Source organism: Balaenoptera acutorostrata, chromosome 5 (assembly GCF_949987535.1).
Source record: "Balaenoptera acutorostrata chromosome 5, mBalAcu1.1, whole genome shotgun sequence".
Lineage (NCBI taxonomy): Eukaryota > Metazoa > Chordata > Mammalia > Artiodactyla > Balaenopteridae > Balaenoptera > Balaenoptera acutorostrata.
The window spans coordinates 118,442,426-118,458,108 of NC_080068.1; the positions used below are offsets into that span (position 1 = coordinate 118,442,426).

Genomic DNA, 15,683 nt, shown 5'->3' on the forward strand with positions numbered 1-15,683 from the left:
GTTTCAGGAGACAGCACATGGGGAAGTATATCATTGCGGTTCCATTACACTCTACTGTCAATTTCAAGTACACTGCTGTTTCAGGCACATATTTTTTGTTCACCTGAATTTGCAACTGGCCAAAGAACAGACAAAGGTTAGTGAGTCTAGGCACTGCTCTGAACTTTGGACAATGTAGATTTCCTGGCTACAGTACTGCCATTTTAAAGCACTCTAGAATCGGAGCATCTTTAGATATATATGTTAAGAAAACTTAGAATATCCTATCTTCATACTGTTCTTTGTGTAGCACAAAATTAAAATGAGCTAGAAAAAAAAATTAAATCCGGTAAGCCATATTCATTTCAAGCTTTTATAGTTACTGGTGACACCATCTGATAAGACTCCAGACTTCCTTACTATTGCCAGTTGCTGCATATTTTATAGGGTAGTGTCTCGACTTGAATGATGGTGGGTTACCTGGTGTAAGCTGTTTCACCTCATACGTGATTAAATTATCTTTCTTCCTATCTGTACAAAGATTATATTGAAAATACAAGAAGAATTTGTCACTAGGGAAATACATGTTAGTATTTGACAAGTGTGGAACAGTGCAGGCAAATATCAATATGTGATGAGGTCATGATAGAATCTAAAAAAAAATAAGAGGAAGTTACCTGAATGTTAAGTGGACAGATGCCTACCTCTTCTTTTGAAATGTCATTCAAACAGCCCTAATATCATTTAATTTTCAATTTTTAGATTCATTTGGGCAAAACAAGTTGGTATCTAAGGAAATCAAGAAACCCCATTAAGAAATGGGGTTTTCTGAATCAAAAAATCTAACATGCAACAGTATTAGGAGTTCATATGTGAGTCAAGATGTAAAAATATATTTCAATTTGCATTTTCTGCTTTATGATATATTAGAAATAATGACATATTTTAAAATGTGTCAAACTATGAGAACAGGATAGCAGCTAGAGTCAAAATTAAACTTAAAAAAACTATTGAAAATGCATAAAGAAAAAATATCAGAGACCTTTGAACACAGAAAGGATACAGGTCTATTCTAAAGTGGGGGCGTGATACAAAATAATGTGAATTCCTAAATTGGAAGCTGGACAGGGAAAGAGGCTATGCTGGTCTTGGTGTGGTTCATGCCTTTTTGACCACAGAGCAGAGCTGTGGAAGCTATGGACCAAAAAAAAAAAAATATATATGTGGAACTTTGCAATGTTATTTAATCCAGTCCCCTTCCTTTAGGTAGATGAACTCCCAAGGCAATAAGAAAGAACTATATAGTCATTGATTCTCTTTTAAAGTACTCTAGAGGAGGAAATTCCAGGATATTCCCTCACATACCTTTTCCAGCTTTTATTAGACTCATAGGATGCTTGCATACAAATGAATCTAGAAACTACCAACCAGTTCAAAATGGTCTCCTAAATCTGGCAGTACTATTTCTTTCAGTATATTGATGATAGAAATTTTTTTCTCTTCTACTTCCCTCAATACATCTACCACTGAATATCTTCCCATTTTTATCTCATTTTTTAGTTCTTATACATGTTGATAAGTTACCATTTCCCTTTTTCCTCTGACCTTATAATCATAGACTAAAACTAAATACATAGTGCTGGTCTGTAATATGTAAAATTAAACCTACTTCATATTTTTTATATTTTACAGTGAAAAAGATATACCCCATGTCTAACTGGATAAGAACAGAATCACAGTCTTAGCATCAGATTAAAAGTAAGAGATTCCACATTCCTACAGAATTTCTGTTTAGACAACTTCAATGACAAGGGACTGAATAGGACATGATGCAGCCCATACAATTTTCTGGCAGATTTACTCTATCTTTATTTTTTTATTTTTTATTTTTTTTAAACATCTTTATTGAAGTATAATTGCCTTACAATAGTGTGTTAGCTTCTGCTTTATAACAAAGTGAATCAGTTATACATATACAATATGTTCCCATTTCTCTTCCCTCTTGCATCTCCCTCCCTCCCACCCTCCCCATCCCACCCCTCTAGGTGGTCACAAAGCACCGAGCTGATCTCCCTGTGCTATGCAGCTGCTTACTCTATCTTTATATAATATTTATCCTTATATAATGCTGGCATTATACACTATTTTGTTTGAAAGTAATTTTGGGGCTTTTCATTATTCCCTGTTAAATTTCATCTTGCTAGATTTTGTTTATCACTCCAATTTGCTAAGTATAACTGGGTATTAACATTATCATCTAATGTAATTACCCTCACTGCCAGCCTTGTGTCATGCTATCTATATCGTTATTCATCCATTCATTAACATACTGAAAACCAAAAAGTAAAAGGACAAAATTCTATGGATCTTTTACAAATCAGAGGAGAAAATCACCATGCAGGAGAGGTGTTATAATATAGGATGTCTGCACTATTTCCATGATGCGAAAGTATAGATCATTATTGAAAAAATGAAATAAAGTTAGATTGGCCTTAAATCTTTAGAGTTTATGCTAACACTATGATCACTTATCCTACTTATAAGCCCTCACAGACATCACTTTTCCTAGGTAGAAAAGGTGGTCAGTCATCTTTCTCTACGATTTCATGGATGTTGAATGCTTTTTACTAAAATCATATTTCCCCAAGGAACTTTGATACCTAAAATAATAAAATCATAGACCTCTCATTCGGGAATAGGCTCTGTTAGAATACAAATATTCTTTAGAGTTAGCATATTGATTAATTAATGTTGAAAACATACCTTCACATCAATTAATTTATAGATTTTTTTTCTTCAGCATGGTTTTGGTGAAAGAATAAGGAGGTACTCTTTATTCTGACAAAGAATTAAGTGATGACTGGAGAAAAAGAATAGACCAGAGGAGAAGGGTGGGTATCAGTATTATTTTTTGTTTTCTTCTTTCCTCATTCCCTTCCTGCAGACTCCTTCTTTGCCAGCCTTGCTGGAACCATATAACTTAAAATAATAATTAATCAAGCAGCCTCAATACTTCTTTTTTCCACATCGGTTAAGTGACTATTGATCACAGCCCATCATCTGTGATGCCTCTCTATTCACAATAGGACAAACGTACAAAACATTCCAAGCTTACGTTATCTTTACTTCATTCATCACTTCCTCCCCTCTTTCTGTGTTCCCCTTTTCATTTCACTTACTTCCAGTCTGCTCCCACCTTAAGTTCCTCATTAGGAATGATAGTTAATTTTATGTCTCAACTCAACTGGACCACAGGTTACTCAGATATTTGCTCAAACATTATTCTGGTTGTGTCTGTGAGGATGCTTTTGGATGAGATTAACAACAGAATTGATCAACTGAGTAAAGCAGATTGCCCTCCCTAATGTGGATGGGCCTCATCCAATCAGTTGAGGCCAAATAGAACAAAAAGTCTCACTCTCTTGTGAGTAAAAAGGAACTCCTCCTGCCTGATTGCCTTTGAACTAAATCGTTGCTTTTTGTTTTTATTTGTTTTTTTTGGTTTTTTTCCTGCCTTCGAACTTGAACTGAAACATTGGCTTTTCCTGGGTCTCAGTCCTGCCAGCTTTTGGCCTGGAACTACACCATTAGCTCTCCTGGTTCTCAGGCCATAGAACTTCTACTAGAACTACACTATCAGCTCTCTTGGGACTCCAGCTTGTCAACTATAGATTTTGAGACTTGTCAACCTCCATAAACACATAAGCAAATTCCTTGTAATAAATCTCTTCTCCCACTCATCCTCTTGGTTCTGTTTCTCTGGAGAACCCTGACTAATACATCTGGTAACTTCTGCGTATGCAGCTCTAGAACTAAGCCCTGTTTTGATCTGGGTTCTGTCAGATGCTGCTTGCAGCCTGTCTCCATAGAGAGCTGAGTAGGACCTACCTGGATTGCCTATAGCTATGCTGTTCATGTTTTGAGCAACATTATTCCTTACTCCCATATCTTTGTGGACCATTATTTGTCTGATCCAGGCTCATATCGCCATACATAGAATGTCCTATATTATCCACACTATTGACTATCTCTAGCATTGCTCTTTCTTCTGTGTCTATCTGGGTCTCTCTCCTTTACTCATGGATCCTACTTTAAGATCACCATCAATTCACAATGATAAAGTAACTGCAGTTTGTGACTGGACTCTAGAAGTCTCCTGAAAACTCCCCCCTTCCACAGTTCTATTGCTCTGCAATTAAAATAAATCTGTGTGGCAATGGTAAGCTTTTTAAGTGAGGTTAGTGCTATTTTGTTAGTTCACAACAAGTGCTAAAGATAGAAATGCCAAATAGTCTTCCATCTTATTTAAGGGACCAACTATTAGTCTCTGAATGATGTTTTACAAAGAGTACTGAATTCAAAAATTTTAAAAACAGTTATAAATCCATCTCTTTAATGACAAGTAGTCAGATGGGCACCCAGGTAGTAAATATCAGTAACAATCAGACCTGGGGAGCAAGAGGTTTAGAGGAGGCAATCATCAGTGTTCTGATGCTTATCTCTTCCCCTGAGTAGGTGACCAGAGCAGATTTGGGGTTGGGAGTGTAGCTCCAGAGTGAAAACGGTATGAAGATATGACCTTTGCCTCTATGGAGATCAAATTCTCAATTAGTGAGGGAAGGGTTAAAGAGAAAGATTTCCCACATTTGCTTGCATTAACATTCACATGCATACCTCAATTTCCAAAAAATATTTTTGTAACGTTTTTGATTCTTTTAAGTCTCAATGAATTTGAATTATACACAAAAAAATGGAATATCCAAAAGGAATACTTTTGAGGAACACTGAAGACTGTCTAGTTCAACAAGCTCATTTTACAGGAGAGCAAGCAAGTTCTGAGAAATAAAGTTTCTTGCTAAGATCATAGAGCATCCAGTCTGTTCCCCAGTTTAGTGGTACCCCAACACAACAGAGCGTTTTGTTTTGTTTTGTTTTTAATAGTCCTGCAGTTTGAGGAGGTTTGTTGATTACTCACACTCATGTGAAGCATTTTTGCCCCCACTTCCCTATTCCTCCAATCCAATTTAAAAGTTTTCATCTTTACACAAGGTAGGTTTACATTTAATTTCTTCAGGAATTAAAAACACCATATATAAATTATCTAAATAATTTGTTTAAAACATACCTGGAGCTTTGCCACAGACAACTGAGCTATAGTTTTGTTTAAAGCATGAATCTTTTTCCCTGAGTATGAAAATTTCTTATACTAACAAGGTGGACATAGCATGCAACTCACTATTTCATATTTTTTATTGGTGCAGTGGGATGTAAAAAAGGACATGCCTCTTTAAGGCCTCAGAAATGGAATCTTTATGGGAAAAAATTGAGAAAGCTGAAATAATCTCAACATTATCTAATGATAATATATTCCCACACTGCTATACTTTTCCACATGTAACTGGAAATAAAATCGCAAAACTTTGAAAGATGAAAGGGCACAATTGAAAGGGACAAATTCTCTAGCTTTGATTCCAAATAAAATTAATGGAGATTTTAAAAACAGGCCTCAGATGACCCTAGTATACAAAGATAATGCATAGCTATGTATTTTCAATGCAGTTTTGCATTGTGATCATTTTTAGAGACTGAAATGTATGTCTACTAATACCTTGAGCTAGAAGCAAATTCAGCTTATAGACAAAATATGCACCACAATATTGTTAATTTTTGGTTATAGAACTGTATATATGTCTTTACTACAATTCAAGTATAGGAGACAACATTGAGATATCTTACATTTAACTGTTATATTCAACATATGAATCTTAACAAATCTGTGTTTTTCTTGATTGACAATTATAAAGGGAATTGAATATTTGGAGATTTAGTCTAATTTCTCTCTAGTATTTACCAACTATTCTTGTGAGAGCGTTGACAATAGAAATAAAATGAAACATATATTTGAAAGTTCTGATGTTACAGTAAAAAGCATAAATAGAATACATACTGGGTTCAGAAGGATTGTGAGGAAAAGTTCACCTCCTCTGATACTTTTATCCAATTCTTGGGGGCCTCCTGGATACTCTTTGTAGAAAATAGTGTGTGTGAACAACCCACAGGTCTGTCGAGGGAGGACCTGAGGAAAAAGAAAAAGCAGCACATTGACACGACTTAATTAAAAGCTCCATCACTGTGTCATGACTTCAGAGTCTGCAAATTTCATTCCTATTGGAGTTCCTTAACTGATAAAGCCAAAATCTTAATGTAATCAAGAGTTGATGTTGGTGTAATTATGCACATATTAAGAGACTTGCTAAATAAAAGCTATAGGACAGCAGTCCCCAACCTTTCTGGCACTAGGGATGGGTTTCATGGAAGACAATTTTTGCACAGATTGGGGTGCGGGGTGTTCAGGCAGTAACACGCGCTATGGGGGGGATGGTTCAGGCGGTAATGCAAGCGATGGGGAGCGGCAGATGAAGCTTCGCTTGCTCACCCACCGCTCACCTCCTGCTGCGCGGCCCGGTTCCTAACAGGCCGTGGACTGGTACCGGTCTGCGGCCCCGGGGTTGGGGACCCCTGCTATAGGACATATATGTTAAAGCATTTTCATTCATGCCTATAAATCTCACCCACCATCTGAGTTATATTAAAGAACTGGTAAAAAATAAAAGACTTCTTCAGGTTGGTTTAATTCAAATATAGAGATTCTCCAGGGTTGCATTTTTCATGGTATTAGACCATCACTCTCCTTGTTTCTGAAATACAGTTTTACATGTTCCTCAGGTTCTGGGATTCAAAACAATGAGTTTTCATCACCCTTGCCACCTTTACTTTGTTTTGTTTTTACTACTCTGAATTAAAATTTTAATCACAGTAGTAGTCAGATCATCTAATGATTGTTTCCTGCATATTCTGTGGTTAATTCTGTTGTACATCTGAACGTTCAGCAGAGAAAGCAAATAACTAATTTTATTCCAAAACTTATTTTGAATAATAAACTATAATCTAGTGGAAAAATGCATCCAATTGCACAGAATAGCTATAATTTTATTTATTCTTTGCTTAATTTTCATAACAGTTTGTATTAAATTCAAGGTAAATGAATGTGTGTAGTATTGGTTTAAAGGAATGTTTTTATTTAATAATATACCAAATGGTCATGCTACTCAGTTAAGAAAACTGCTTTCACTTTGCTTTGCAATTATATCAGAGTAATACTTTTTATATCGCCTGGATTTCTATGGACACCATATACTATTATTTGCATTATCAATAGCTCCATTTAAATCCAAGGCTTCTTTAGGTCTTCTAGTACCAATTTACAATAAAATATTAAAGTTTTATGATTAAAGAATATTGAGTATTAGTTCTGGTTAACATATGTGCTATTACATTTTCTTTGGTTTTAGATAATTATTAGACAGACAGACAAACAGGTAGATAATTCTAATAGCAATCTGAACAATGGACTGAAAAGATGTAAATATTTAAAGGAGGGAGAACACTTTGTAAACCTTTCCTATGATCTTGGCAACTGATGATGAGAACATGACCTAAGGCACTGGACGTGGGGATGGAAGTTTTAAAATGAACTATTTTATCTCAAAGTAAAAATTAGGATTTTTTTCATTCCAATGAATAATTATAAATTCCCATCTAATATTCGTTTGCTTTTATTCTCATTTATAGGAGCATATCATTCTTACATCAGATTATTATTTTTTCAATTAATATATCTGAAAAGAAAATATATACCTTTGTTTTCATAGTATGTAAGAAAAAGAACAGTGAAAAATGCTATCCTAAGATTCTTGAGTGTCTGAAAGCCAAAATAAACTGAGTAGATAAATTTAGCTTTCAGATGCTATTTGTTAGATTCTGTCTGTTGATAGTGCAGTGACTTGAGAGGTGTTTAATAGACATGGAGAAACTCCCCAGAAGTATAAGGTCCCTAGACAAAACTTTAATCCAGAAACTGCAGTGGATGACCTATATGAAACCCGTTTCCAATATTTTGAGCTTGCCTTGGATTTGCCAAAACTACCCCACAGCTTAAGAAGCAAGTCTATGGGTAAGCAATGTATTAATGTGTGACCACCATGGTAGGCAAGGGATTTATGATACTCATGTAAAAGAGTTTTGAAGTTAGATTTTGTCTTCATTCCACATGTAGATACTAAGAACCTTCAATACACACAGCGGTATGTGCTCACCATGATGCTATCGTGAATGAAGCCCTTTCGGTACCGTGCAGGTTTCAAATGCGGATACTCTTCAGTGCTGGTGACCTGAATACCCCAGACCTTCTTCCAGGCTGCATACAGCTGAACGTGAACTGGGTAGACCCCTGAGTGATGCGGCGCCACAGCATAGCCCATGTTGATAGGTATTCCACGCTCCTAAAGGGAAGCCAGAACAGCATCATATGCAGTGTGGTCAATTGAATTCAACTCAAAGTGTTTCCACAAACATCTATGCTAAGGATGAGAAATAGAAAAACTAATAGGGTAGGGCTTCCCTGGTGGCACGGTGGTTGAGAGTCTGCCTGCCAATGCAGGGGACACGGGTTCGAGCCCTGGTCCCGGAAGATCCCACATGCCGCGGAGCAACTGGGCCCGTGAGCCACAATTACTGAGCCTGCGCGTCTGGAGCCTGTGCTCGACAACAAGAGAGGCCGCGATAGTGAGAGGCCCGCGCACCGCGATGAAGAGTGGCCCCCGCTCGCTGCAAGTCGAAAAAGCCCTCGCACGGAAGCGAAGACCCAATGCAGCCAAAAATTAAAATAATTAATTAATTAATTAATTAAAAGAAAAAAAATTAAAAAAAAAACTAATAGGGTAGAGTTTTATAATCCTATGAGAGACATAGTAAATACTTTGGGCATGTGGTGTGTAGCTAAGATTAACTCTGAATTTTGAATATAGAAGGTTTGGGGGGAAGATAGGAAGAAGATATGGCCCTTTCTCACACAGATACAGAAAAAAAAAGGTGCCACTTGAGTAAGTACCCAAATATGGAAGACAGAATAGCCCAATGTGGGGTGTGTTTGTGTGTGTGTGTGTGTGTGTGTGTGTGTGTGTGTCTATGATGTTGAAGACAACCAGAAAGGTAGGTATGAACCATAATGTGATAAGCTTTTACTGTTGACCTAAGGGATTGGGATTTATTCTATTTGAATAGTATAGACAGGAAGCTCTGTGAGCATGGAGGGCCATGATCTGCTCTATGTCTTAGGAAGAAGGATATAGTGACAAGATGTTAAGATGAACTAGAAGTGGGGAAGAAATGAATCAAGGCTGTGCATTAGGAAGCTATTACAATGGCGCAGATTAGAGGGCACATGAGTACCTAAACTAGATTGTTGGTGGTCGGATTAAAAGCCTGGGGATAAATGCCATACAAGATTCAGTGATGTTTTGGATACTGACGGTAAAGGAAAAGTGAAGATTGGTTTTGAATCTTAGCAGCTCAATTTATTTTTATAAAGCCTACTGTTTACTATGAGGTGCTTGCCTTGGGTAGACAGTCAGCTCTAAAGGAAAAGAGGTATAAATTTAAAACAAGAATATGAAAAAAACTGTCGAAGAATGGTATTATATTGTGAAGTACATGATACAGATCTGCAGTCTTCTAATTTCTGCTTCTTTATATTTCTCCCTTTAAATGCTTATCTGCTTTATAAAGATGCCTTATAGGATTGAATCTCAACAATTGAGGTTATAAATGACAATATACAGTAATATATGAAGGCTGATTGAATCAATAAACAGAACACAAAAGTGTTGACTTAACAATTGCCATTTATATTTTCTATTACATGATACACAGCATAGGAAAAGAATTCAGTTTGGCATAATAAGCAAGTAGTGAATGGGTCACATATCTACAATACCTAAGTCATACGCCACATTCAGTTCAGAAGATGGGCCCTAAATATTCTGCAAGTTTCCTTCATTCTTCCTTTTACGGAATGACCCTCATTGTATAGCCAAATCCACCTCTCTTTCACTAGGAGTATGTGTTTTCTAACATCTATTACAATAAATGACTGTAGAAAGACTGAATTATGAAATCAATGCTGTAAAATGATCTGGAGTCTTTGGCTAGGTACTGGGGAAAATTCATTTCTTTGTGTGCGCAGAGGAAAAATACTTCTTCCAGGAGCCTGTATTTTCAATATAAAGCAAAGCTGGAAAAGTCCAGTGACAAAACTACTAGGAAACTAACAGAGGGAGCAGGCAACTACTGTTACCCTGACACTCACTGGGAAGCATGTACTGGAAAAAGCCTTAGATCTCTGGTTAGTTCCATGTTGCCCAGTGAATTGTCACAAAGCCTTCTGAGGATGAGTATCGCAGAGTAGCCAAGATGTGGATGTACTGGGTATGAGATACAGATGAACCTTCTCATGAGAGAAATCTAAGGTCAAGGGTGTTCAAACCTTTCTGTCTGGTAAATAGAATTTGCGTGACTGTTGCTTAGAGAAGTAGTTCTGATTTACAAAAAGGGGGAAGACAATCTGTTATACTCTTATTACTCTTTCAAGTGATTCATACCGAGGTTTCATAACTGTCTTGTCCCACGACTAGAAGAATAACAAAATCATCGGTGTATGAATCCTAATAGTCTTCACCAATCATTTTGTTAGTGTCCATTTTTTATCACTGTTTAATATTTTATTTCAAATTTTGGGCCCAGAACACTAGATAAGTGTGTGAATCTTCTAGAAGCAAAGAGATAAAAAATAAAACAATGAGAGAATTGAAATATTAAACAACTGTATCTCTTCAGAAAAAAAAGACTTTTGACAAGTAGTAAAATGAATTGTAGAACGTTCATGAAAAAAACCAGAAGGTAAAAAGCAATTGATTTGGTGAGTAGGAAGGAAGTAAAAGGATTTTATTATATTTATTGATTTCTGGGGGCTTAATGTTCTACTGCTTATAAGGTCATCTTATCACACTGACAACTGGAGCTCAATCAAAATAGTAAATCACACTAGATAATTATGAGTTTATATTTTTTCAATCTAAATGATAACACAAAATGAAAAGTAATTCCCTAGTCAAACTCTTTTTCTGTTATCAAGGGGCTTGCTATAGAAACTTTCATTCTTTACTGTCCAGAGCTTAAAACACCCTTCACAGTGACTTGGTAAACTAAAAAGTGAGCTAAACATATATTTACACAAGATCACAAAAATTACAAAATTTGAAAGACTTTCTAATGTGAATATAGGAAGCATTTGAGACTACAAAATTAGACATGTAAATGACAGAGTAAACTAATTCAAACATGGTTTTTATTATTTATTAAAACAATGTCTTTGAAAAGATCTAGGAGTTCTATGATATCATAATATGAGGTGGCACCACAAATATTTATGGGAAGCTTAACTTGATCATTCTTATTTACATGAAATTCCCAGTTGACTGGAAAATGAGACAATGTGGTAACTTACAGACTATATAAAAATAGGGTCATCATTTTTCAAAAACTAGAATAAAATAAATTTAGCACCAAACATCTAACAGTAATGGACATGATCTCATTTAATTTTTCTTTAATCATTCCTACTGATCCTATCTGCTTGCTGTTGCTTAGTACCTGATAGTTATGAAGTGTCTTTACATTCATGTCTAACATTATCCTCATAATTACCCTGTGAGGTGGCCTGGATTATCAAATGTGGAAACTGAGGCTCAGAGAAAGCAAATGACTTACTCATATTCACAAATGTCAGAGCTAGAATTATACCCAAGTCCTCTAAATTCATTGCTTTTGCTTTTCTACTAGGTTGCTAGCACTGTCACCCTCTCTCCCCACTCCAAGTTAATGACTAGAAGCACTTTACTGACAAAAGGGAATTGATTTTAATATATATTTCTGAATTGGAACTCCTACCACTCTATTTTTACTTGGGGGGGTTATAAGGCAAAATTATACATTTCCCAAACTCTGCCGCTATCATTTTTGATGCAAACTAGTTTCAGCCAATTAGAAGTACTTAGGATAGATGTCAGAAGGAAGTAGGTGGGCAGATGCTAAAGTCTGGCAGCTCCTGGCTCCTGCTGCTGGAACGTAAGATCTTTTCTGAAGCAGTATTTGGTGCCCATTTGCAGGGCAGTGGTGAAAACTTATTGTTTCTGTCAGAGCTCCAGTGGCAGCTTTAAAAGCGGTGGCCCCGCTAGGGAACCAGTTCTGTCTGGCTCTGCAAAGTCCCAGAAGAGTACAGCCTAGAATCTGCTCCATCAGCCCTTCCAAAGTTTTTGGAAGCACTTAAATCGCTGAATAAAAACTCCCTTTAAAAAAGTTCCAAATGGCTTCTGCGTCTATCATGGAAATCGGACTGATACAAGTGGTCTTTCCCCTTTCTAATAAGTATAAAAGGTTTAAGAGGTTCAGGTGAGATGTCAGTGGTCTGAAACTAGGAAAACAGAAGAAGAGTTTGCTAAAGCACTGCCCAGTATTTCTCCAAGAAAACTCACTGATACATGCGAAACACCTATTTGTCTAGCTAGATACTATCATGTTATATATATGACTGTTAAATCCTAGGTTGATCAGTCAATGACTCGTGTATAGAGGAAATAACTAGGAGACTAGTCTGTTTAAATAATAAATGTCACAGGTCAACCCCATGGTGAAACCATGTTATAACAAAAGAAGGGGAATGGATTGCATTGAAAGAACATTACTCTAATGGATTAATTCTGATGACTTGCAAGCACTTCTGTGTCAGCACGTAAAGCAATACCCCTTTATAGGATAACCACGTCCTAATATACAGGCAAAAAGAACTGCAGGCATCATATGCAGAGGTAGAAAGAACTATCTGTGGTCAGTCGTTGGTAGATACTCTTTAGAAGACCTGGCACACCATAGAGAACCAGAGAAGAAAAGGAGAAAACTAGGAGTTGGGAAGATTGGACTCACGGACATATAAGAGGTATTTCCTACATCTACCACAAATAGCTGGACAGCAACCTGAATAATGGATGGAGATCCTGATACAGAGAGGAGAAAGAGCCAGACAAATGCCATTTTCCCCTATTATTATGACCTTCTGTTTACACTCCAGGAGATATGGCTTGTGAAACCAGACCTAATACATTTAGGATGGTTTAATATTCCCAGTGTTAGCACCATGCCTGGCACATTGTTGGTGTTGAATAAATATTTTTTAAAGGAAATAGCAAATAAAATTTTTTATTAAGTTCATCATAGATATTTAATAAATGAATAGAAAAGGAAAATAAATAAAATGATGATTGCATAAATGAATGTACTTGTAGTAAAGAGATAGTTCATTGAACAGTAACTTTTTGAACTTAAAGTATTGATTTGTCTTCCTAAATATACAACTTCTAGGGAGTGAGACTGGTGCTAAAGAAAACAGATCTCATTATCTAATTTTCCTTTTAATAAGGACAATGTGGAATCACTTGTCAACTTTGAGAATGATCCTAGGATCACTGATTTTGCAGTGTTTTGGGAACTGAAATTGTCTTCTGTTTTCATAAGTGATAAAAGCAATGACTGTGTGACCCTGGAAATTGGCTGGGTCAGTCCTTACACTTTTTGGACTGAAGCCTAGTAAATGGTGTCAAATCTCTAGAGAGCTCTGTGTTACAAATGGATTTTTCTTTTGAAAAAGAAAGAGCACAGCAATAGTATTGCTTCTATAGTGTGAACTTTCCAATTCTAAGTAGAGCTATTTTGGGCAACTGAGACACATCCCTTTAATATTCTTGACCCTGCTGAAGGTCTACTTAGCTGCTTGAAGAGAACTAACACAAAGACTAAGCAAGTCTTCATTCACACTGTATAAAATGTGGTTGATTAAGCATTTTCATTGCTAACTTTTGGTACTCATAAGTCCCACTTCATTGACAATCATTCAATATATATTTATTATGTATTATAATGTACTAGGAGTCATTTGTTGCAGAGGATGCAGCAGTGGACAAACAGACAGAAATCCCTGCCATAGGGAAGCTTATATTTTAGTGGGCGGAGACCAAGATTACACAAAAGAAGTAGGTAAATTGTATATTATATTAGAAGGGCTAAGAGCTATTGGGAAAAATAAAGCAGAGAAAAGGAGACTAAGCACAGGACTATCTAAAGATGGGAGAAATAGCTGTATGTTTATAGAAACGGTAATGATTTAGAAGACAGGGGAGAACTGCTGGAATTGCAGTTTTTTACATATATAATTTATAAATATAATTTTATATATATAATTTATATATATAATTTTATTATATATAATTTATATATATAATTTTATTATATATAATTTATATATATAAATTATATATATATTAAAAATTTTTTGATTGGCCAACCCCAGCGTTAGTATTTATTTCATCCTCAAGACCCTAGAAGGAAGGTAGTGGTAATCCCGTTGCAGAGGCTAGGGAAGCTTGCTGATGTCACGCAGCTGGCGTGGGTCTGGGCTCGGGCTGAGAGGCCAGAGCCTGCACTCCCGGCCACTAAGCTGCTGAGTAGGGTCGTGGGAGTTGCGAGTACCTGAAGCCCGGAGTCCCCAGGGCTTTGTGGGCGCTGAGCGGGTGGGCCCAGTGGCCTCAGTGCTTGGTGACCGGGCGTGGTCATCCACCGGAAGGGGTGAGAGCGGTAGTCGGCCGTGACCTGTGTGAGGATGTTCTCCCGCCTGAAGCCCGCCTTCAGCAGGGCGGACACCTGCGTCTCTTGGAACACAGTGGTGACGCCTGAGTAGTACTTGGACTTCATCCGCTCCCCCAGGAGGTGAGGTTGCAGGAGGTGAGGACGCTCCCTGGCTTCAGCAGGCGGAAGCGCATGGTCCCTAACGAGGCTGAACTGGTGTGTGTGCCAGGTCCCCTCAGACAGCAGGTACGTGTCGTACAGGATCCCATCGAAGTGACTGTCTGGCAGGGTGGGCGCCACCTTCTCCCACAGGCCTTTCGAGGGAACCACCTTGCGGGGAGGCCGCTGGGCCGAGTCCTGGAGCCGCTGGAAGACTCCGTCGTTGCATTCAACGATCCAGTGCTCGTCGATGGGCGCCTCCTGCACCTTCGTAGCTGCCATGGCCGGGCCGAAGCCCGCCTCCAGAGCTGCCATGGCCGCGCCGAAGCCCACCTCCAGGACCTGGCCCCTTCTGGAGGCGGCGGCGGCCGCCAGCGCTTGCAGGGTGGGGTCTCGCAGCTCTCCATCGCCAGCTCGCCCAGGATCTGCACGTGCGTATCCGGCCCTGCGCAAAGACGCGGGTCGCGGCGCAGGCGCTGGTGCTGCGCGCCGCCCAAGCTCTGGATGCGCAGGGCCAGGTCCCTGCTGGGCCTTCTGGGCGGGGCCTGGAATGATATTCTCGAACAGTTCGGAAGGGATGTGATTGAGTGCAAAAGGACAGAATTTGGTCTTTGCATTTCTAGCTCTTTTATTAGTTGTTTCAAGACGGAAACCAGGATTGTGTGCTGCCCTCACAGCATGCCAAGCCACGACATATATTTAGGTCACTGTTAACACAGTTTATGGTAATAAGGGGGTACCTACATATTCAAAAAGATTGTACTAAATAATTAGGACCACTTGAGTAACTAGCTATGAAGATTATTATAATTTTATGGTTTTTTTCTGTATAGACATGCTCACGTTTCAAATTAAAATCAAACCTATTATTATATTTACATTTTGTTATCACCACGTTGAAGTAGTAGTTGTAGTAATGGGGCCATGTGGAAGTTCTCTTTCAATTGCTTGACTTTTTTTTTTTTTTCAGT

General features: G+C 37.8%; 1 protein-coding gene and 1 pseudogene across 2 annotated transcripts in view; both read right to left on the reverse strand.

Annotated features, from left to right (window-relative positions):
• Nucleotides 1-15,683, reverse strand: part of LOC103004566 (N-deacetylase and N-sulfotransferase 4) — a 231,422-nt gene that overhangs the window by 97,817 nt on the left and 117,922 nt on the right. For both annotated transcript variants that reach the window (XM_028164021.2, XM_007172427.2), the window contains exons 4-5: nucleotides 8,136-8,321; nucleotides 5,927-6,055 (exon numbers count right to left, since the gene is read on the reverse strand). In XM_028164021.2, the coding sequence (XP_028019822.1) occupies nucleotides 5,927-6,055; nucleotides 8,136-8,321 (315 nt within the window). The remainder of the gene's footprint in view (nucleotides 1-5,926; nucleotides 6,056-8,135; nucleotides 8,322-15,683) is intronic.
• LOC103006257 (guanidinoacetate N-methyltransferase-like) lies at nucleotides 14,299-15,329 on the reverse strand (annotated as a pseudogene).